The 22636-nt window shown below is 46.2% G+C and overlaps 1 protein-coding gene across 1 annotated transcript in view; it reads right to left on the reverse strand.

Moving 5' to 3' along the window:
* MKLN1 (muskelin 1) overlaps window positions 1-22636 on the reverse strand; it is a 138720-nt gene that overhangs the window by 66630 nt on the left and 49454 nt on the right. The window contains exons 5-8 of the mRNA XM_061638104.1: window positions 16436-16545; window positions 14322-14514; window positions 3243-3320; window positions 2505-2570 (exon numbers count right to left, since the gene is read on the reverse strand). Of these exons, the coding sequence (XP_061494088.1) occupies window positions 2505-2570; window positions 3243-3320; window positions 14322-14514; window positions 16436-16545 (447 nt within the window). The remainder of the gene's footprint in view (window positions 1-2504; window positions 2571-3242; window positions 3321-14321; window positions 14515-16435; window positions 16546-22636) is intronic.

Consider the following 22636-nt stretch of genomic DNA (forward strand, 5'->3'; position numbering starts at 1 on the left):
GAGGGAGACTGAAAGAAAAAGGCATTTTTAAGCCCATTTCAGGGCATTTCTCTTAATTTAGTGTTCTTTGTGCAGTGAGATTAACCCTGAAAACATTGCGGCAGAGGTTAAAAGCAAGCAAATTATATTTCAGAATGAATCTGCTTTTTTATTCAAATATTTATTTATTATTCTGTTCCCCATCGCAACTACGACTGAATACAGGCTTCAACATTCAATGAAGAAACGGGGAAGCCTCAGTTTCAGTACAACCTCTTGGATAGGATGGTTCTAGGATACCAAAACATCTTTGGGTATATCAGAATTTCACATCAGTAAGAGTGCTGTTTACAAAAGCACCAAAGTAAATTGGGATTAACTGAAAGTATTTATCATGACTGAGGTAATGGAAAGCAAAAAAAATAACTGCAGGCCATTAGCCAATCTGCCCGGTGGAAAAATCTCCTCCCAACAATCAGACCCCAAGCACAAAGCAAAAACCCGATCCACAGAGGCTTTCCAAGAGTTCTTGGCCCTCAACCAGATGTCCACCCCATTTGGTGACATCACGTCTCTGGCTGAAGCAGTTACAGAAGACAACAATCTTTCCCTGACCTCAACTGATGTACCAAACTAAAAATAACCCATCAAACCAAGCCCCAAAGATGACCACTTTGAACGCTCACCCCCTGAGCCACAGGTCTGAACCAGCATTCCTGGAACAAAACCAAAAACACATCAGAGAATGAAAGCACAAGAACTCCAGGCAGCCAAGACCAGGGCACCTAGCTCAGTATTGTCTACGCTGACTGGCAGTGGCTCTCCAGGGCTTCAGGCAGGGGACTCTCCCAGCCTTAACTGCAGATACCACTGGGGATTGAGCCTGGGAGCTTCTGCATGCAAGGCAATTGCTCTATCATTAGCTACAGCCCTTCTGGCTCCCAACCAGGGCTCAAGAGACTGTGTTTTTCTGCATTAGGCTTTATTCCAGAAATCAGAACAGGGACCTAGCATCTCATGCTTGGCCTAAACTGGGATTCAAACAGGAACATGTGGTGGAAGCAATAGTACATGAGTTGTCACAACAGCAATAATAAGCAGTGCTACTTTTTATATATAGAAAAGGGATGGAATGGAAATGGAAATGGACTGCTTTCAAGTCGATCCCGACTTATGGCTACCCTATGAATAGGGCTTTCATGGTAAGAGGTATTCAGAGGAGGTTTTCCATTGCCTCCCTCTGAGGCTAGTCCTCCCCAGCTGGCTAGGGCCTGCTCAGCTTGCCACAGCTGCACAAGCCAGCCTCTTCCTTGTCCGCAAATGCCAGCTGGGGGGCAACTGGGCTCCTTGGGACTATGCAGCTTGCCCACGGCTGCACAGGTGGCAGGGCACGTAACCCCTGAGACACTCACTGTGGGGTGATCTTTAGCTGGCCCTTGACACCCAGGAGAGACGAGCGGGGAATTGAACTCACAGACTCTGGACCCCCAAGCCAGGCTCTCCTCCCCACTGTGCTATACCAGCTGTGGCCACTTCATACTATGAATTAATTCAGGCTCTTTCCAGCATGAACTGCAAGGCCGGGGCTACAATGGGAGGAGGATGACATGGCAATCTCTGCCTCTGCTGAATTACTTTCGTTGTCTGCTACCAGAGACAATCCAAAGTGTGTGTCAAGGCTTATCTCAACTATTGTGCCTGGCCTCGATGCCAGCAGAAAGTTCCCAGCACCTGTCTGAGATGAGGAAAGGCTGGCTGAACCTTCCCCAGCAACTCCAGCAGCTGGCTTTCAGGCTCCTAGAGACACCTCCTCTGTAGCCTCTTCATTTCCATCATCAGTGCTGGCAATGTCCCCCCCCAATGTCTGTACCCCACTTTCCATTGTCCCAACCTTGCCAGGGCTTCTCCTTGGTGCCTGTGACACTTCCCAAGGCTCCAGGCTAGGATCAGTTTGGACATCATCCCATTCTCCATGATGGCTCACCAGACAGGGAAGCTGAGGAAGCAGATCAGGTGGATCAGGCAATCAAGGGTAACAGTGACCAAAGAAGCAAGGGTCCAGGAAGCAAGGAGGAAGACAGACAAGGGCAGCCTCGTGCATTAAACCTACAGTTATTATCCTGTAAAGGTTAGAAACTTCTGCTGCAAACGCCTTGTGCAGAAAGGCTTTGAAAATAGTCCTGGCAATTATTCAGGCTGCAGCTGGTCACAGGCAATAGGCTGGGCTGAGGCACTAAGACAGGTTGTTCCTGACACTGTATGTCCATTGGCCCACAAAAAATCTCTTTAGCTGAAACAGCTTGCTGCCTGCAGTAATGCTGTGCTTCTCCAATTGTCTGTACCACTGAGCTGGAAAGGAGAAACACCTGGGCCACAAGCACCCTGTCCACTTCAACAACGGTGCTCCTTTTGTAACCTCTCACGAGTTTCTCAAGCTGAACCTCGTAGTCATCCACAAAACCGAACCCTATAGTCAGATAAGAAACCAGTAACATATTATTTCTAAAAAATTAAAGGCTGCTCACCTGTCTGCACATCAATGACCATTTGATGGCCTCCTCTCATTCCAGGCCTGCTGTCCTCACCATCACCTTGTTCGGGTTTAAGAAAGAAATATCCTAATTATTATACGTGGTTTTTCACATTTAACTGCATTCATATCGCACAGACTTAAATAATTCCCAGAATGAAATTACAGAACTGACTGTTTTGCTAACAAAATACCCAGACTGAAGAAAACCAGCATGGCTAGAGTATTGGAATTAGATTAGGGAGACCTGGGTTCAAAGTCCTACTCAGATACAAAGCTAACTGGATGGCGGTGACTCAAGTCCCTTTCTCTTGGGTCTACACACAACCTCACAAGACAGTTGCAGGGATAACATGGGAGGACCACGTATGCCAACCGGAGGGAGGAGGGGGAGAGATAATAATGTAACAAGTGGAGCTGTTGGCAGTTTTTTCCCTTTTGCCCGAAGTGTGAGATATGCAGACCTTGAAAGCACACGTCCCTCGTCTGAAAACAAACTGAAACGAAAAAGCTTCCAGGATGGCAACGTCCCCACAGACCAAGGCATTTTAGGATTTTCAAGACCTTGAGCTAGGCTTGGTAGCACACAGCTGGCCAGTGAGATAGGCCAACATCCCTGTGGCCAACCCCAGATGGGAACTTGGCTGTTAGATTCTGCACTAGCTCCCAAAGATCTCCTAAGAACAGCCCACTACAGATTGTGTTTCAGCAAATCGATACAGTATTGCCTCACCTTTGGTGCTTTTGGGGATTATCTGACCCCATCGTGGTTTGTATTCCTGCTGACTGATATACTGGTTGAACAAACCATCTGTTTAAAACAAAAACAAAACAGGAGAAACTGTCAACAGCAATTATAAAACCCACTGCCTCATAGAAAACAGCACTTTCAGACATTTAAAAACAAAAGCTGCTCTAAATTCCATCCCTTTAAAAAGAACGAAGCAAAGAGCATTAATTAAAAATTGATCAAAAAATTAAAGCCACCTTGAGTATTTGATAGAAAGCCAGGGTAGAAAATCTTGTTAATACAAATGATGCAAAACCGCTTAAAACTGCATTATGAAGTATAACTTATGACCAAATGCACATCAGATAAGAAGGAAAACATCCAGCAGCCTCCCCAGAGATCATGGGAAGCCAATATCAGTGGTTCCTGACAGCCCATCAAGCAGGACTCCTCCGTGAGTTCCCCTCTTTCAGAGAGCCTCTTTCTTGATTATAGCAGGTTCAGGGAGCTCTTCTCAGTGGGGTCCCTGTTGGGATGTTGGCCCATGGCAGATGCCTGACTATGCTAACCTTTGACAAAGTGCTCCATCAACACTTGTATGCTGGGACAGGGGCATCCTTGGGGCAGCTGTTCTCTCGTCACCCACCCAGCTGTCTTCTTTGCTTTAGTGCTGCCTTTCCCAACCTTTGGGTCCCCAGATGTTGCTGGACTACAACTCCCATCAGCCCCAGTTAGCATGGCCAATGGTCAGGAATGATGGGAATTGTAGTCCAACAACATCAGGGGACCCAGAGGTTGGGAAAGGCTGCTCTAGTGGGTAAGGGTCAAACGCAGAAGACTGTACAGAATTTATCCCCAAATTTCTTCCAGGTCAAAACCGAAGAATTCAGTGAGTAAGAAACTGATTCTCTCCCATTTCTCCTGGAAATGAGAAACCTGCCTATTACTGCTGACATCAAACAAGGAAGCCCATCACCAAGAGGTAAGGGCAAAGGTACACAGCTTGACAAGGACCCAAACAGCAAGGGGTATAGCAAGGGGTTCTGTCCCAGGAGACTAAATAGCCACAACCAGCTCGGCAGGAACCCATTTGTTTGAGCCTTTCAATTTCTTTCTACTACCAAAATCAGAGGAATTGACACCTTAGAAGGTCCGTCGTTCCAGACTACCCTAAGCAAGTAGTCGATGCAGCTTTATAACTAAAGCACCAACTAAAAAAAATCAAAAGGGCAGGTTTTTACATGCCACAAAGAGAAAGAAATCCCAACAATGGATCAAAACAATTAGTCTCAAAGTGTGCGCGCACATGTGCACGCATGCACACAGAGAGAGCCTGCTGATCAGACTAATGGCCCATCCAGTCCAGAATCCTGTTGTCACAGTGGCCAACCAAATGCCTACGGGAAGCCTGAAAGAAGGACCTGAGTTCAAGAACACTCCTGTGGTTTCCAGCAACTGGTACTATTCAGAAGCATTTACTGCCTCCAGCACACCACGTTCTTGCTAAGAACCAGCACTTTCAAGCTTCGCTAATACAGATTTTGGTTAGCTGTGGATTCCCCCCCCCTTCCCAGCAAGTCATATTTCAACTCTATGTAGCATCAGGTATGATCAACGATATGAGAAAGGAAAGGAAAGCCGACTACAGCCTTTATATCTGTCTTGTCTGGACTGCTCTTATCTAAAGGCAGCTTGAAAAAACCACTGGGAAAGTGGTAAAAAGGGATGCAATGTACAGAACAGATGACGACTGATCCGGAAAACCCAACCTGTGTATTAGCTGATCACCAAGCGGATGTAAAGCGAAGTAAAGCGAATTTAGAAAGGGGACGGTGATGGGAACACCCTTCATTGCTCTAGATCCAGGTAAACCTCTCTCTTTTTTTGAAGTATTTCTAATTCAGGTCTTTACCCCCTCAGTGTCTGGGATGTAGGGCTGATGAGAGCACCCTTTAATTATATCTATCTTGGGAAGGCTTTCTTCTGGCCTTCCTATGCTGACATGTTTGCTCCTTGCATTGTTGTGCTTGCTGGCCAATATACACTAGTGAAGGGCAGAGGTCAGGGGAACTATTTTCGGCCCGAGGGTTGCTTTCCCTTCTGGGTAACCCTCCGTGGACCACAGGCAAGCGGTGGATGAACCCAGAAGTCAAAGCAAGCACAGCAAAGTATGTAAATTTTGCTTTTGTACATGTCCTGCCCAGAGTTTGACACAGGAGTCGGAGGCGAGCCTGGCAATAATTCTTGCTTTATTAGAGTCACCGTTACATCAAAGGCAGTGCATCTCACAGGCCTGGCTAGACTAGCTCACTACTGATGCTAACTATGCTAACTAAGCATCCTCTGCAGCGTATGAAGTTAGTTGACTCAGCACCCCAATCAAAGGGGAAACACCTTAAGTAGGAAAGTTCTTCGCTCGTAATTTCTGACTCCTTCAAAGACCCTCCCTCTGACCAAACCATTTCTCACGTCATCTCGTACAGGGTGAAGGGGGCAAGCCTCTGTCTGCTCTTCAGACAGTACAGGCTCACTAGGTGCTGGCTCGACTTCAGGGGGCGGGGAGCGAGTGGGCGGGGAAACGTTTGAAGGTCCAAGCGGGGCATCCTGGAGGGTTGGAGTTGGCATGCGCGTAAGATCGCTCCCCAACGGCTCTGGCAGCACGCTTGCAGGTGGCAAGACGTTACCAGGTGGAACAGGCTCTAAGTGTCCAGAGAGATCGAAGGGTTGCTAATGCTCCCCCCTCCCTCAAGGCTCTCAGAAGTCTCATCCTCCTCTGCTCACTTGCTCTGAGGCATTTGGAGTAACTGGGACAGTACCTTTGTACAGTAGGCTAGCTTCTACACACACACACACACATACATCTCTCTATCCCCTATCAGGTAAGGGAAAAGCCCTATCGGAGTTTGAGGACACATTCCGGCCAGGCAACAATACTCATGGTCGGTGGGGAGGAGTGCCAGTGAGGAGCACGGCTGTGGCTGGAGAAAGTACCAAGGCTTGGAGGACCACCTTTGGCTCCTAGGCCTGAGCTTCTCCACCCGTGACTTATGGCAGGGTGAGGGTCTGAAGGCACATGAGGTCACCACGTTGCCGAAGCTAAGCAGGTCTGGGTCTGGTCAGTGCCTGGATGGGAGACCACCTGAGAACCACATGTATGCTGCCTTGAGTTATTTGATAAAAGAAAGGCAGGATATAGCTGTAATAAAATAAAATAAAAATATTGCATCCCTTGTATTTTTTAATATACTGCGCACCATTCTGGGAGCTTTGGAGTAAAAAAAAACAGTATATAAGTAGTAATAATAATATTATTCTGCCAGGAAAAGACAGGAGAGTTGGGGATTGAGCCAGAGAAGCTGCCGGACAGCATCACCAGCGGCTCAGAATGTCAGCTATATGCTCCCAACTCAGGCAAGTTGAACCTTGTAATTGTTTACAGGATGGATGAGGAAACTTCAGAGACAGGAAGCTTTTGCATTTCAAGTCTGCAGAGGAGCTCTGGCGGTGTCTAAAACTGAAACACAGCATCGTGTTTGTTAAATGATCAGGATCTCCACTCAACACTTCCCATGATGACTTGTGTCGCAGACAACACTCTCCACCTCCAGCTGCACTTGTGGCTTTCCTTTTAACTCAGTTTTTCTTGCATGGGACACTGGCCTGGAGTGCTTCCAGGCTTCTTCCCAGAAACATTTCTCTCTTGGCAGCCATCCTGCTTTCATTCTCCTTGTGCTACAAATCAACAAAGGCTTGTTTTGAAACTGAAACATCAGTGAGTTGTTATTGGCAAGGGAAGGAGCGCCGGCTGAATCTTGTCAAAAGCACCTGACCCCTCCCACATCTCAATTCCTTGCACTTTTTTGCCAAACCACTCAAGAAAAATGTCACAAAATGCACACTACGGCTCCTCACTGAAGAGCCAGCCTGTGTCAGATTAGGGCTGTCGGCCGTTTGGATGTAGAGTCAGGCTCTCAACTTGATTTTAGAAACAATCCTCAACCAGTTTGTTTACAAAAACAAGTTTCCCAAACCCTCGTGAGCATCAATGTGGGATAGGCTGTTACTTAAGGCAACTGGCAGTGGCAGCAGGGGTTCCAGATGCTTGGCAAAATGGACCTCACTGGAACCATGCCACATTATTTATTTTATTTATTTATTATTTGATTTATATCCCGCCCTTCCTCCCAGCAGGAGCCCAGGGTGGCAAACAGAAGCACTAAAAACATTTCACAAATGGGCCAGCAATACTCCTAGAACTGGCCTGGTTGCAGAGCAGGGGATTGCTGGGAGGTGCACAGGATACATACCTGCTCTCCCCAGTTTTTAGCAAAATGAGCTGCCTACTTTTTAAGCCACACAATGGGAGAGAGACGACAGAGATGGATGACTAGGGGAGACCTCTAGCTGAAAAAAGTGCAAGCATCCCACCATACAACCTGAAGCTAAGAGAACTGCGAGCGCTTCCCCAACAACCTACAACTGGATTGTGCTCCAATCTAAAGTGTGTTTCATCCACCATCACCTTCTTTTTCTTTTTTAAAAAAGGTTAAAGGGAAAGGAAAAGCTGAAGGTATTAAAATGGGCAAATATGGTAAAACATGGAGTCAAAGGTGGATTCTAGTTTGGAAAGATTGCCCTGCTGATCCTAGTTCATTCCACAGGCCGAAGAGCAATGCTCAAATATCTAATGCTGCCACCCACCCACCCCCCAAAAAAGACTGGTTCATATTCAGAGTATTTTATGCCCTAGGCCAGCATTCCCTAACTTGATGGCCTAAAGATGCTTTGAAATACAACTCCCATCAACCTCAGCCAGCATGGCTAATGGTCAGTGATGATGGGAGTTGTGGTCCAGCAACATCTGGAGGCATCCTGTTACAGAAGTTTGCCCTAGACAGACAGAATGGGGAACTGAGAAAAATACCTCGGAAATGCCCCAATAGCTATTCCTAATCAGAGCTCCTATGGAGTCAAGACAGATCCTCAAGTCACAACTTACTTGCCTACAGTTTTTAGACCAAACACATATTTTCTCTAGAAGCCAGAGTTTCATCTTTCAGTTCCAAAGAAATTTAGCCGGCTGCTAATCAAGCATTTCATAATAAAGTACAGTCTCTCTCTCTCTCTCTCTCTCTCTCTCTCTTTTTAAAGAGCTGGAAACAGATGTTTGGTAGGCTCAGAGAGACAAAACCGCTGACCACACAGCCAAGTTTGAAATGGTTCAAGGCTTGTTCTCCCATTATCATGTTGGTGTTCAGAGGCACTCCCACCTTGTCAAGGCCCACAGACATAGAAGTGGGACTCATGTCTGAGGATGAAATGAACGCAGCAATGGAGGGCTAAGATGAAAGGGGGGGTCACTGAAGATGTATAGTATTAGGTCAGTTCTCCCCCATCAGCCAGCCCACAGGTGGGATAGACACTCCTTCTACAGAAGCCCTATGTGGTTCCTTTGTCCCAGAGTGAAGCCGGCTCGTCAGGAGAGAGGAGAACCAAGAAATGGGAATGGTTGGAAAGTCAAACATTTAAAAAAGGAAAGAGGGAAGGGGCAGGAGCTCTGCAAGTCTTCTTAATGAGAGGGGAACCAGGAGGGAGCTTTGATGAGAGCAAACTGGAGCGACAGCACCCTCCTTCTCTGCAGCTCGTGTCAAAGGGGCTTGCCCCACCTCTTCTTCCTCACAAGATAGGTTCCACAAGGGATGAAAGCAGGATACTCAACAAGATGCCACATGCCTGTTCTCCTTAAAGAATACATTTTTTGGGGGGGGGGGAGAATGTCCTTGTGCCATCCAGGAAAAAGAAAGACCAGGCACACCACAGTTACAATCCTAAGGCTCTGGTCTGGATCAGACTACAGGTGTGCAGCAATTTGAGGGATGGCACAGAAGCCAGCTTCCTGAGAGTAACAGAACTCCATTAAAGAGCTTTTGCTAAATGAAAGGCTGTGTTTTTCTTTACCCCTGCTCTCTGTCTCATCCTAGGAACCTGTGTGTGTTGGGCACAGATCTGGGTTACAAGGCAGACTTTATTTAATTTCTCAGAGGCGGGGAGCAGTTATTGCTTCTTTATCCCAGAATCCTAGGTGAGTAACAAGGTATCTGTAGCACCTGGGAAGGACTTTTGCAGCTTGCAATCTCCACTTTGGAACAGAGATGACAAGTTGACCTCACAGCTATAACGTCAGCCTAATTCTTGAACTCTTTTGCTTTCCTTGTCCTACCCACCCCTTGCATGGTATAGCAAGAATGAAGAGTTCTGGAGAACTCAAAACCTTGCCATATTTTTGTGACATCTCGGTACTGCCCCAACTCTGATTTTTCCCCCCCTTATGGACCAACATGGCTACCTTATTTCCTTGCCACTATTTATTTATTATTAAATTTCTGTCCCGCCTTTCATTCCAGAAGGAGCCTAGGGCACCAGACAAGTGGTAAAACATATTAAAAACAAAACATCTTAAAAAAACAACTCTGATATGGACTGAGATAAAGGTCTCTACTAAAAAGGCTTGCTGAAAGAGGAAGGTCTTCAGCAGGGACCGAAAAGACAACAGAAACAGGACCTGCCTAATATTTAAGGGGAGGGAATTCCAAAGGGTCGGTGCCACCACACTAAAGGTCCACTTTCTATGTTGTGTGGAACGGACCTCCTGATGAGATGGTATCTGCAGGAGGCCCTCACAGTGCAGTGACTGACTGGGTGTGCAAGGGGTGAGACAGTCTTCCAGGTGTCTTGTGTCCTCATGCCCTCAACACTCCCCTGACTCAGTAAACCGGCCCCTTACAGCTAGAGGGAAGATGAAGTGGGCATCTTCCCTTACAACGGGCACTGCCACTAGGCACCCACAGCACATTCCATTTGATGTTCTTCCTTGCTGGGAAAGCCCACTTGCAAAGGCAGCACCATTTGCAACCAGGTAGGCCACGGGCAGGTTGGCAAGTCTCTCCTGTTATCCCTTTTATTAGCTATAACCACATCATTGCCCAAATAACAAAGAAAAAAAAAGGACCTAAATATCATTCATTCATTGGCGATCACTCGTGGCTGAGTAAGATTATCTTCCAGGGTAAGTTCTTTAACAGTGGGTCCGTAAGTGACTGTGGAGGCCAATTCTGGATCCACACAGCCTACTACAGTGAGGACATAAGTTTCCAGATGGAAGATGGTTGCGATGAGGATTTGCTTGACGTGCCTTCCTCTTATCTCGTTTGTCCCTTTCGCCCTGTACTCGTGCTTCTTCAACGTCCATAGCACCTTTGATAATGGCCGGCCTCCATGTGGGATGTTCATGGGCCAAGGCTTCCCAGTTCTTGATGCTCATGTTACATTTTTTTTAGATTAGCTTTGAGAACATATTTAAACCTCTTTTGCTGTCCACCGATATTCTGTTTTCCATCCTCAAGTTGGGAGTAAAGTAGCTGCTTTGGAAGATGGTGATCAGGCATTCGAACAACATGGCCGGTCCAGCGAAGTTGATGTTGGCGGATCATTGCTTCAACACTGCTGGTCTTTGCTTCTTCCAATACACTAAATATACTAATATAGGCACATCATTTTCTCCCTTTGTAGGAACATCCAAGTGGGAAATTGGTGACAGGTGAAAGCCCTCTTGGTTTTTGCAGAGGCGGGGGGGGGATTAGCAGGCAAGATACAGCTTTCCTGCAGTTTACAGTTTCCACATGTATTCCTTGGAAAAAGCAATGCTTTGCATCAGAATCAGCCCCTAGTAGTTCACTGCCAAGCACATAGGCAGGCATCATAAATGGACAAAAGATCGTCCAACACAGTCTGCCTCAGGGGCAGGAGAACGTGGGGAGGGGTGTTTTTTTAATTTACAAGTACAGATTTTCACAAAGGTGGCAAGGTAAATCCTTTTGAACACCTGATACCTGCATCTGGAGACATTTCAAAACACCACCATTACGATAACCCTACATTTGACATTTCTACTACATGACTCTGAGCTTTCTTGCCAGCCAGAATATAAGCTGCCTGGAAGCTCCAGGAATGAATCCAAATATGAGGTATTCAAGCCCCCGGCTGTGAAACACTGAGATTCAGGGAAACCTTTTTTGTTTCCAAGAGGAAGTCCGGCAGCTGCCCCAGTTTCCATTTGCACATTTTCTGAGAATTTCCGAAGATGTTAGTGGGAGAGGGAGTGGGAGTGTGTGTGGCTGATGGCCAAGAGACACATTATCTATATGCAGGGTAAAAGGATGTCAGCCTATCATGGCAGAATTGATGCAGACTGCAGTCAGCTCTGGTCCCGTGTTCCTGCCCACCCAATCTGGCCCCCTCTCTAATACTATGAAAAGTTATGGCATTTCTAAGCACAAGTGCAAAAGCCAAGCTCATTGCCAAGACATCTGTGCAAAAGCCAGCAGTTTAGGCTTCCTAACAGCTTCATTTCTGTGCTGTGTTTGGCCAGTTAAGGCAGAGAAAAATGCAAGCCCAGAAACTTGAGAAGCTCCCTGGGCGGAAGACTTCAGATGAAGACTGGTACTTGGACATCTTGGTAAGGTCTTCAAGGAAGCATGCAGGCACACGAATACATTTATGTACAAGCTACCCCAGCCTTTGCCAGTTGGTAAACAGCTACCTCAATATTTGTTCTGAGTTTAGCTCAGACACCTGCGGGGGGGGGGGAGATTCCTGGGCTCCATCCCAGCCACTGACAAACACGTCTTTGGTTAAAGTTCACTCTGAGGTAATGTGAACACTCTCACTGGGAAGCCTGTTTCGTGCTCCTAATCCTGGCTCTCTCCCACACCCAGCGTGTAACACAGGAGGCAACCTCCCAATGCCCCACACCACCAGAGAAGGAAGGGAGGAAGACACCAGTCACTTGATACAGTCCTGGAACTAGAGACCACAGTCATACACAGAGTTAAGCTACCTTAGACCTTTCGACTTGAACAGGCTTATGTGGACAGAGAGAGAAGCGGCATCCTCGTACCCAGAAACACTCTATTTAAAGGAGTGCCACATTTTTATTTACTGGATTGTTGTTGTTATGCGCCTTCAAGTCGATTTTGACTTATGATGACCCTATGAATCAGTGACGTCCAAGAGCATTTGTTATAAACCACCCTGTTCAGATCTTGTAAGATTTACTGGATTACAAGATGCAATATATAGGATGCAAGATGGGCCCTGTGCCTGTGTGACCAGGAATAAGGTTAATAAGACAGGGTGACATGATATAAAGGGCCGGTCAATACCACAGACTACAACGGAACATTATGGGCCAGGTCACACACTTCCAGAGCAGGCACTCTGTACGTATGATGGGGAACATGAATATTGTGTGCCCTCATCCACGCCTACAGGATACCATATTTTGCAAAATATAAGATGTTTACCCTTATGTTGGTTTTACACACACTTGGGGGGCGGGGAAAAAGGTACACATTGTGCACTCATAAGAACATAAGAAGAGCCTGCTGGATCAGGCCAGTGGACCATCTAATATAGGATCCTGTTCTCACAGTGGCCAACTGGATACCCATGGGAAGCCTACAAGCAGGACCTGAGTGCAAGAGCACTCTCCCCTCCTGTGGCTTCTGGCAACTGGTTTTCAGAAGCATACTGCATCTACCTATGGTGGCAAAGCATAGCCATCATGGTTAGTAGCCACTGACAGCATTATCCTCCATGAATTTGTCTAATCTTCTTTTAAAGCCTTCCAGGTTGTTGGCCATCACTGCCTCTCGTGGAAGCAAATTGCAAAGTTTAATATGCACTGCGTGCAGAAGTCCTTTCTTTCGTCTGTCCTGAATCTTCCAACATTCAGCTTCATTGAATGTCCACGAGTTCCAGCTTTACGACAGAAGGAGAAAAACTTTTCTCTATCCACTTTTTGCACTCCTGCAGCCTGTGTGGCAGACAGCCAGTGTGGTATAATGGTTAAGGTGTTGGACAACGATCTGGGAGACCAGGGTTCAAATCCCCACATAGCCATAAACCTCACTGGGTGACCTTGGGCCAGTCACTGCCTCTCAGCCTCATGGAAACCCTATTCATAGGGTCGCCATAAGTCGGAATCGACTTGAAGGCAGTACATTTACATTAGCCTGTGTGGCATGTATTTGCAGGAATGGTGGAGGTACACAAAATTTCATGCTCCAGCACCACACAGAGGGGGTTCCTTATGGTCCATCAGGATTCCCACCAGAGTCAACAGTTAATCCAACCTTGAATAAAATCATCACATTCCTCAGAGGCACCGCATTGCCACTTCTCAGCTCTGTGGCAATAAATCTAGCTATGGGCAAGGTGTTCTGATAGCTTGGTAATGTAAAGTTGCGCTTGAGCTGGAACTTTCAGAGCCCAGCCACACATTCATCACATTAAAAGTAGCCACAGGTTAAGCCAGGTTCCAACTGCCAACAATTCTGACAGTCCCCTGGAGACAGACAGAGAGGCAAACAAACACGCCTTAAGCCACCTTTCATTATTGCTCTGCTTATCTTATCTGTCCTTTAACAGCTAATTGTCCCTGCCCCTTCCCCCTCTCAGCCCCTAGAGGCTGCCTGTGCAAGGAGATAAAATCAGGAGAAAAACAAGACGGATGAAGAAAGGTTGCCAGTAGCTCCAGCGTCTCTGCATTTGCCAGCTATTCCCTCCAGACTCCACTGCTTGCCTCTAGGGAAGTTTCAGTGTTCTCAGTCAGAGCCTGGCTTCCACATGACTACTTTTGGCATGATGGGTGGGAGATGCAACCAGGCTCTAGAATCACATGCAATACTGCAATGTCAGGGCACACTCTGCAGGGGTGAGGGAGACTGTTAACATGAAGACTTAGTTCTATAAAATGCGTCCTGACTATCAAGGCGCAAAGATGATATTATTATTACATTATCACATTTCAAAGCGACTTACAATTGCTTGGCGTTGCCAACCACATGAATGAAGTCTACATTCTCAGGTTGACAAGGTGAGGGTTCTACTTCATTGGCACGTTACTGAACTCAAGACTTGCAAGGGACCCCAAAAAGCCGATCTAGAGCCAAGTCATCCATCCATTCACCAGCTGCCCACCTAGGCCATCCAAAGGGTATCTTGCTTCCCTTCTGCCCTTACCATTCACAGCTTTCTCTATCAACTCTTCACAAGCGTTGAAGTCTCCCTTCAAGACCAGCTTGTCATGAAGGTCTGTCAGCATGGGGTGCTCTAGCGCAATCTTGGTTTTCTTCTGCAGGGACTCAAAGGCCTCCGTGTAGTTGTGCTGCCGAAAGTGCTTCAGACAGAGGCGAATGGCTTCCTGTTCACGGTACTACTGGAACACAAGAAAGTCTATGAGAACACCACTGTGAATCTGCCACCCAAATGCCAAATGCTGCTGGGGATGCCTCTGGCATTCGGTTTGGATGACAGGAGGTCCTAAGCCCTTGGGAGCGGGTGGGAAGGTGTTAGCAGAGCCCACAAGGCAATCCTTGATGTATTTTTATTTTATTTTTATATATTTGTTTTTATGAATTTAGTTATTTAACTACATTTATATCCTGTCTTTCTTCTGGAGTTCTTATGGAACCCAAGTTGGCATTCATGTGGTTTCAAGGCGGTCACCAGTTCAGGCACTGATCAGACCCAGACTTGCTTACAGCACAGATGGTTTGGCCCCCATTTTATCCTCACAGCTACCCTTTGAGGTAGGATATGCCACTCAATGGACTTCATGCCCAAGTGAGGATTTGAATCCGTATCTCCTTGGTCCACATCAATCACTTTATCCACTATGCCAGGGGTTCCCAAACTGTGGTCCGTGGACCACCACAGTGATCCATGAGCTTCATTCAGGTTGTCCACAGCAGGTGCATGAAGAGGAGTGGGCACAGCAGCTGTGAACAGCAGGCACAGCGGCTGCTCCATTGTTCTTAGAACCCAACAGTCCACCATGAAGGTGAGCAAGCAGACTGGAAGTGATGGGGGAGGGAGGGAGGCTAAACAAAACACAATTCGTACAACCCCTCTATTGTCACAGACAGCTCAAAAGATAAGCCCTAGACATACATATATAAGTTATTTTGCTTAAAAGCATTTACAGACTGCTGATTGATTGATTGATTGCATTTATATACTGCCTCATAGCCGAAGCTCTCTGGGCGGTTTACAGCAATTAAAAACATTAAAAACAAATATACAAATTTAAAAACACATTTTTTAAAAAACAATTTAAAAACACATGCTAAAATGCCTGGGGGAAGAGGAAAGTCTTGACCTGGTGCCGAAAAGATAACAGTGTTGGCGCCAGGCACATCTCGTCAGGGAGATCATTCCATAATTTGGGGGCCACCACTGAGAAGGCCCTCTCCCTTGTTGCCAGCCTCCCAGGTTCCCTTGGAGTAGGCACCCGGAGGAGGGCCTTGGATGTTGAGGGTAGTGTAGAGGAATCTCTATATAATTTTTTTTAAAATTAAAGATACAGCCTAAAACCAACAAAACAGCAATATAAAAGCAGATAAAACGGGAATTAAAGGATTGAAACACATAAAATAGGGTCTGATCTTATGGGTCAGGGAAAGACTAGGCAAAAGGATACCTCCAACAGGGAGCTACAGAAACATTTGAAGCTGCTTTGTATCAAGTCCGACCACCGGTCCCTCTAGTCCAGCCTTTCCCAACTAGTGGGCCACCAGATGTTGTTGGACCACAATTCCCATCTTTCTTGATCATTGGCTATGCTGGCTGAGGCTGATGGGAGTTGTGGTCCAACAACATCTGGTGGTCCACTAGTTGGGAAAGACTGCTCTAGTCAGTGCTGTCTGGCAACAGCCTCTCAAGACTGCATGTAGAGGCTTTCCCCCAGCAGTAGGCACTCAAGACATTTTTAAACTCTAAAAAGGTCAAACTAGGGCAACATTATTAAATATCCTTTTTAAAAAAGAACAGAAACAAGCTATAAATACGCTGTCACACAAAAACCTCAGCACTTCCATTATGAAATGTTCACAAAAGTAGCCTATTTTTCAAAAGCATTTCATGCTCCCCAAATCGACAGACACGCTGCCAAACCTAAAGCATCACGTCAAACTATTAGGGTCTATAAAAACAATGACGTTAATGCCGAGAGTGTCACACATTAATTGACTGCTTGAATTCAACGGTTTAACTTATCCATTGGGGAAAAAATGCTACCTGGCCTGTAAACTGAATTTCTTCCTTACACGCAAACCTCCAACAGTTCTGCAGCCTACCTTGCTGTACCAATTGAGGCAGGGCTGGACCACCTCCGGATCATCGATGCCATTAAGTTCGACATACCAGATGCTAAAGTTGAAGCTTGGACCCCACGACAGCAGTGGAACTGAGGAAGGATAAAAACAAAGAGGGCATCACGTACTGAGATGTTGATCCCTACTGACCGCAGGTGGCAGACTCTGGCTTATCTGTCATCATGAGGGGAGAGAGACTCAGTTTGCCATCAGGGGAGGCTGTTTTTCTACCTGCCTTGCCCCACCCTCCAGCCCTGGAGACCTTCAAACGCAGCTTCTTTCGGAGGACTTTATGGCCCTTTGGTTTGGGCTGTGGGGGTTTGGGGGATGGGGGAGATTTTTGTATCAGCATGGGGGTTAGTTTTTAAATATTTTTGATTTGGCTTTGTTGTTGAGCTTTATGCTCATTATGTTTTGATGTACTGTATATAGATATATTTTCTTAATTTAGCGATTATACTCTTTATTACGTGTTGTGTTATTGCATTGGATTATTTGTGTGAACCGCTTTGAGCACATTATTTGTGGGAAATGCTGTATATAAATAAACTTAATAATAACCATCATTTCTCCTAGATCTCTGGGTCATTCAAGAAAACTGGGCAAAGCAACAGTTGTCCATGTGCACAATTACTAGAAGAATGACATGGACTGTCTTTGTCTAGCCCAGTTCCATTGCCCTGTCCCACTCTGGGAATGCAGTACCAGATTCCACAGGACCTCCCTAAATTTAAGTACCTCACAGGATTACAGTTCAAGCCAAGGAGAAGAAAAGAAGAAACAACAGGCTTACTTAGCTAGGAGCAAGTTGAAGGGAGAAGAGGCATGCACCTGTAGTGTGTGGATGAAGTTGAGAGGATAGAGCTGTATAACACATGCACGCATTTGTACAGGTGTGCCTGCTTGTATGCCTCATCCCAAGCACTTACACGATGGAGCAGCGGATCTCAGAATCGGCCTGCAAGGCTTCTTTGCACAACCCACTCATTGCAATTTAACTGTGTATCAAATATAGTTAACTCACTCATAGATTCCCATGGAACAAAGAAGAACCAGTGCAGAAGCCCCAGTCACATAGGCGGATAGTAATTGTGCATGTAGCCAATGTAGAACAAGTTGAATATACCTGCTTAAACCAACCCCAACACCTTTTAACACCTCCATGCCCTATGTTCACAGTCCCACCAGCCAGAAGATGGAAACCCACAGGCCCACTCTGCAGAGCACACCCCACACAGAAGTTAAAGGCCCATCTCTATGCCTCAACTGCCTTCCACATGCCATGCACTGAAGCTACACGTACCACGAGTGCACCCAAGCCACTCCGGTTGGCGCACTTTCTCTCTCAACCCCCACATGCTCAAAAACCCTTAGATGCCATAACGGTACTTAATGTTTCGAGAGGAGGATGACCAACAACACGCCACATCCTCCAATCTGGAAACCCTTCACCTCACTTCTCATGTTTGTGGAGGTTGCTTGGGGTTACTGCACACCTGTGCCTTAGCCACATACCCTACGTTGAATCCTGAAGGGCTGAGACTAAGCCACTGTGTCAAACTAAGCTTTGGATATCCCAGTCTGCATCGGTGTCGGAATTGCTTTTTAATATGGTTTTTAAACCTTTCTTAAAAAACATTATGTTTTTAACCTTTCTTTTTTTTCCTTTTTTTAATTTGTCTTCAAAGCTTTTTTTAAAAAAATGTTTTTAAAGAAGTTTTGTTTTAACGTATTTTAAAGTCTGTTTTATGATGATTTAAAGTGTTTTAGTGCTTTTGTCTGCCACCGTGGCCTCCTGCTGGGAGGAAGGGCGGGATGTAAATCACATAATAAATAAAATAAATAAATACATCTGCTGGCAAAGGCCAACTGTCAACCCTCAAAACATGCAAAATGGTGCATAAACTGCAAACCATAAGACTTGCTTTCACATTTCGGAGGAAACAAGGCTGCGAGTTTTAGAATCAGCCTTGACCCCAGGCCAGTAACTTTGCCTCCACCGAACCCTACAGGACTGCTGTGAGATAAAAAGCGGAGCCTAAGTTCTTTAGAGGAAGGATAAGATAAAAATCAGATGTCTTTATAGCATCGCTTGGAAAGCTAACATGGAGAAAATTATGATTCCTTCCATTAAAATGTTGTTCTTTACTGAAAATATTGCACAAGCAGTTGAGATACCAACAAAACCTAAGAAATGCTATTAGCATTTAGCATAATACATCACTTAGACAAAAGAGCTACCCCGGAGGCTCTACATAAATCTGAAATAATGGAGTTGCAACCATGTGTGGAAAGTAGGTATGAATGCACAAGGCCATCGTTTTATATGGAAGCAATTATATTCCTGACACTACCCCTTTGATCATTTTAAATAAAGTACTTCTGTGGCACCTTAAGAAAGGGCCACTGACTCAGCTTATCTTGGCCAAGTTCCCAGTTCTGGTGGTTAGCGATTCCCAGCTCCAAAAATGGAAGCTTAACATGAAATTAAGCACTGCACTTTAACAGATTAGCAATAGATTAGCAATAAGCAATGCAGTTAAAATAGTCCAGACCAGTAGCTTTCCAAGTGTGTTCATGCGCACTCTGGGGATTCCTTGAAACTCATCAACTCAGTAAGGTGATCAAGCTTCCTGAAAGAGAGCTTGCCAACCACTACACATTTCTTGCTTCAGTCCACAGATGCAGCAAAACTGCACCCTCAATTCATGTGGGCCCAACACCAACAAGGCCCAGTGCCAACACACCAGAGAAACTATGTGTGCATCCTAGAGACACAGCCCACAATCTTCCACAATGAATAGCAGGCATGGCGGCAGAGCAGTCCTGAGAAGAAAAGTCTCTGTGGAAATGGTGCCCTGAAAGATGGAGTGCTTGGAAACTACTGGTCCAGGAAAAGAAGCTTGACTGCAATGATAATATGAATTAGATAGTGGTTTCCACAGGATGGCAAAAAAAACCGAGAATCTCAGCTTTCATTCTCCAAAGAGAAAGTGCCTGGGCTGTCATGCAGCCTCCAGTGAAAAATCTTCCCAGTCTGCCACCAGCTCTGCAAGACAGCTTTTTATGAAATACAAGGTGATTTTTCATTTTATTAGAAGAAAGCGGAAGTCAGAAAACATACAGGATTCTTATTTCCTCTAGAGAAATAATTTAGCACAACTTTCTCAGTCTCTGGCATTCAGGGCATCATCTACCTACAAGTTTGACTGGTTTAAGCACAAAGGCTTCTCTTCAAAAGGATCCTGGGAACTATAGTTTTTCAAGATGTTAACCCTGTTAAAAGATCCAGTCATAGAGTAACCGTTCTCATGGTTCAAGGGAGGAGTCACAGCCACATCAAACAGCATCTCCCATGGAAAGCACCTGCAATGCATTTCATATGTGACCCAAACACACCATGGTTTTCCTTGCTCAGGGATTAAAGAAACACACAAACTGGCGCTCTGTAGGCACATAGTAAGAAACACAATGCAACAGAACAATCCCCTTTACTGGACTAAACAACCTTGAAATCAAAAACAAGCTTTTGATCTGCACAGCATGCGTCTCTGCATATTCGCACATGAAAAATGGCTTTTCTTGCCAGTTGGTCAAAAGAGGTTTGCCCATGGCAAGTGCTTCATAGAAAGGACATTTCCTTCATCTTAATATTTTAGACCCAAGAGCCTAGAATCAACAGAACACAGACAGCGCGACTGCTAGTGAGCCATGTTCTCAGTACAGCCCACACACTGCACGTAGACAGCTTACAGGCTGTGCTGTGAATGTCACAGGCTTAGAACACCTTCAGAGCCACAGAAAATCAAGTGGATATTTTCAAACTTTGAAAATCTCTTCCCACCCTCATCTTCAGTCCACAGAGCTCTAATGCAGAACCGTCTCTTCCATCAGTATTTTAAAACTTCCGTCTGCATGACCGACTCCCCCTCTTTGAAGGTCTCCATGACCTTTCCATTCAGATGCTATATTGCCGTTTCTTTTAAAATAAGAACAGTCCAACTGGAGCAGACCAAAAGGTCCATCTAAGGGTTACAATTCCAACAGCAGATGTCTCAGAGGTCAAAAGCAGGGCACAAAAAGAGCAACCCTCCCGATTTGCACCTGGCACCTGGCATTGAGGTATACTGCCTGCAAACATGGAGGCTTCCATGGCACAGCACTACTAGGCTATTGTGTCACTAGCACATAGAAACGTTGCAATGGGGAATGCTGCAGTGGACGGTTCCAGCCACTCAATCACCCAGCCCACAACATAGGAAGAAAGGAAGCTGCCTTACACAGAGTAGGACCATTAGTCCTTCAAGCTTTGTATTGCCTACTCTGACTGGCAGCAGCTCTCAAGGATTTCAGACTGGGATCTCTCCCAGACCTACCTGGGGATGCTCGGGATTGAACCTGCAACCTTTTGCATGCAAAGGGGATGCTCTACCCACTGAGCTACAACCCTTCCCCAAGAAAGTTTTCCATCACCACCCTTGAACAGTCAAGTCAGCATTCCATGCCCATTCAGTGCACTCTGTCCTCACCGCACTGCTTTTATTTTATTTATTTGTTTATTATTAGATTTATATCTCGCCCTTCCTCCCAGTAGGAGCCCAGCAGGAACCCTGCAGCATGTACGACTATCTGCCTGTTGGACAGAAGTCGTGGGTGTGCTCTCGGTGCAATGAGCTCCTGGCTCTCCAGGAACGACTTCATTTCCTTGAGGCCAAGGTGGTGGACCTGGAAAAGCGGAGAGAGGCAGAGAGGTGTGTGGAGGAGGCCTTCAGGGACGTTATAGCTGTGTCCCACTCCAACGATGATAGCTCTCCTGCTATCATGGAGAACGATGGTCTCGGGGGAGGAGAGCATCCAGCTGAGGAAGAGGGAAACAATCCCTTAGAAGGGACCCATTCCTTGGGGGATGAGCAGCTATCCTCTCGTGCCGAGGATATATCTCCAGGGGGTGGAGGGATCCTTGTAGTGGGTGATTCGATCATTAGGAACATAGACAGTGGGGTGTGTGATGGGCGTGTAGACCGCAAGGTGTTTTGCCTGCCTGGTGCGAAGGTTGCGGATATCGCCCGTCGTTTAGATAGTTTGGTACACAGTGCTGGGAAGGAGTCAGTGGTCGTGGTGCATGTTGGCACCAACGACATGGGGAAATGCAGCCGTGAGGTCCTGGAAGCAAAATTTAGGTTGCTAGGTAGGATGCTGAAAGCCAGGACCGCCAAGGTGGCTTTCTCTGAAATGCTACCAGTTCCACGCGCAGGACCAGCTTCGCAGTCTCAATGCGTGGATGAGACGATGGTGTCGGGTGGAAGGGTTTGGATTTGTTAGGCACTGGGGAACATTTTGGGACAAGCCGGGCCTGTACAAAAGGGACGGGCTCCACTTGAACCAGAATGGAACCAGACTGCTGGCACTTAAAATTAAAAAGGTAGCAGAGCAGCTTTTAAACTGACTGAGGGGGGAAACCCGACAGGAGCTGAGAAAGGTCTGGTTCGGAATAAACCTCCCCCCGGGATAAAAACCAAAGAAATAATGAAATTTTAAAAGGGGTAGGCCTAGAAGTAGGCATTGTGAGAGCAGGGGCACAGGATATAAATTCAGAAGAGCAAAATTACCACAGGCCTAACCACAAGTGCCAAAGACACTTGAAGAGAGACACTGCTTACAAGTGCCTGTATGCTAATGCTAGGAGCCTCCGAACCAAGATGGGAGAACTGGAGTGCTTGGTCTTAGAGGAGAAAATTGATATAGTGAGCATAACGGAGACCTGGTGGAATGGAGAAAACCAGTGGGATACGGTCATCCCTGGATATAAACTATATCGGAAGGACAGGGAAGGACGTATTGGTGGCGGAGTCGCTCTATACGTGAAAGAAGGCATTGAATCCAGCAAGCTCGAAACCCCAAAAGAGGCAGACTCCTCCACAGAATCGTTGTGGGTGGTGATACCGTGCCCCAGGAGGGACTTAATACTGGGAACGATCTATCGTCCCCCTGATCAAAATGCTCAGGGAGACCTTGGGATGAGATATGAAATTGAGGAAGCATCCAAACTAGGAAATGTGGTAGTAATGGGTGACTTCAACTACCCGGACATAGACTGGCTGCATATGTGTTCCAGTCATGACAAAGAAGCAAAGTTTCTAGATATTCTAAATGACTATTCCCTAGACCAGTTGGTCATGGAAC

This window comes from Rhineura floridana, chromosome 8 (assembly GCF_030035675.1).
Source record: "Rhineura floridana isolate rRhiFlo1 chromosome 8, rRhiFlo1.hap2, whole genome shotgun sequence".
Lineage (NCBI taxonomy): Eukaryota > Metazoa > Chordata > Lepidosauria > Squamata > Rhineuridae > Rhineura > Rhineura floridana.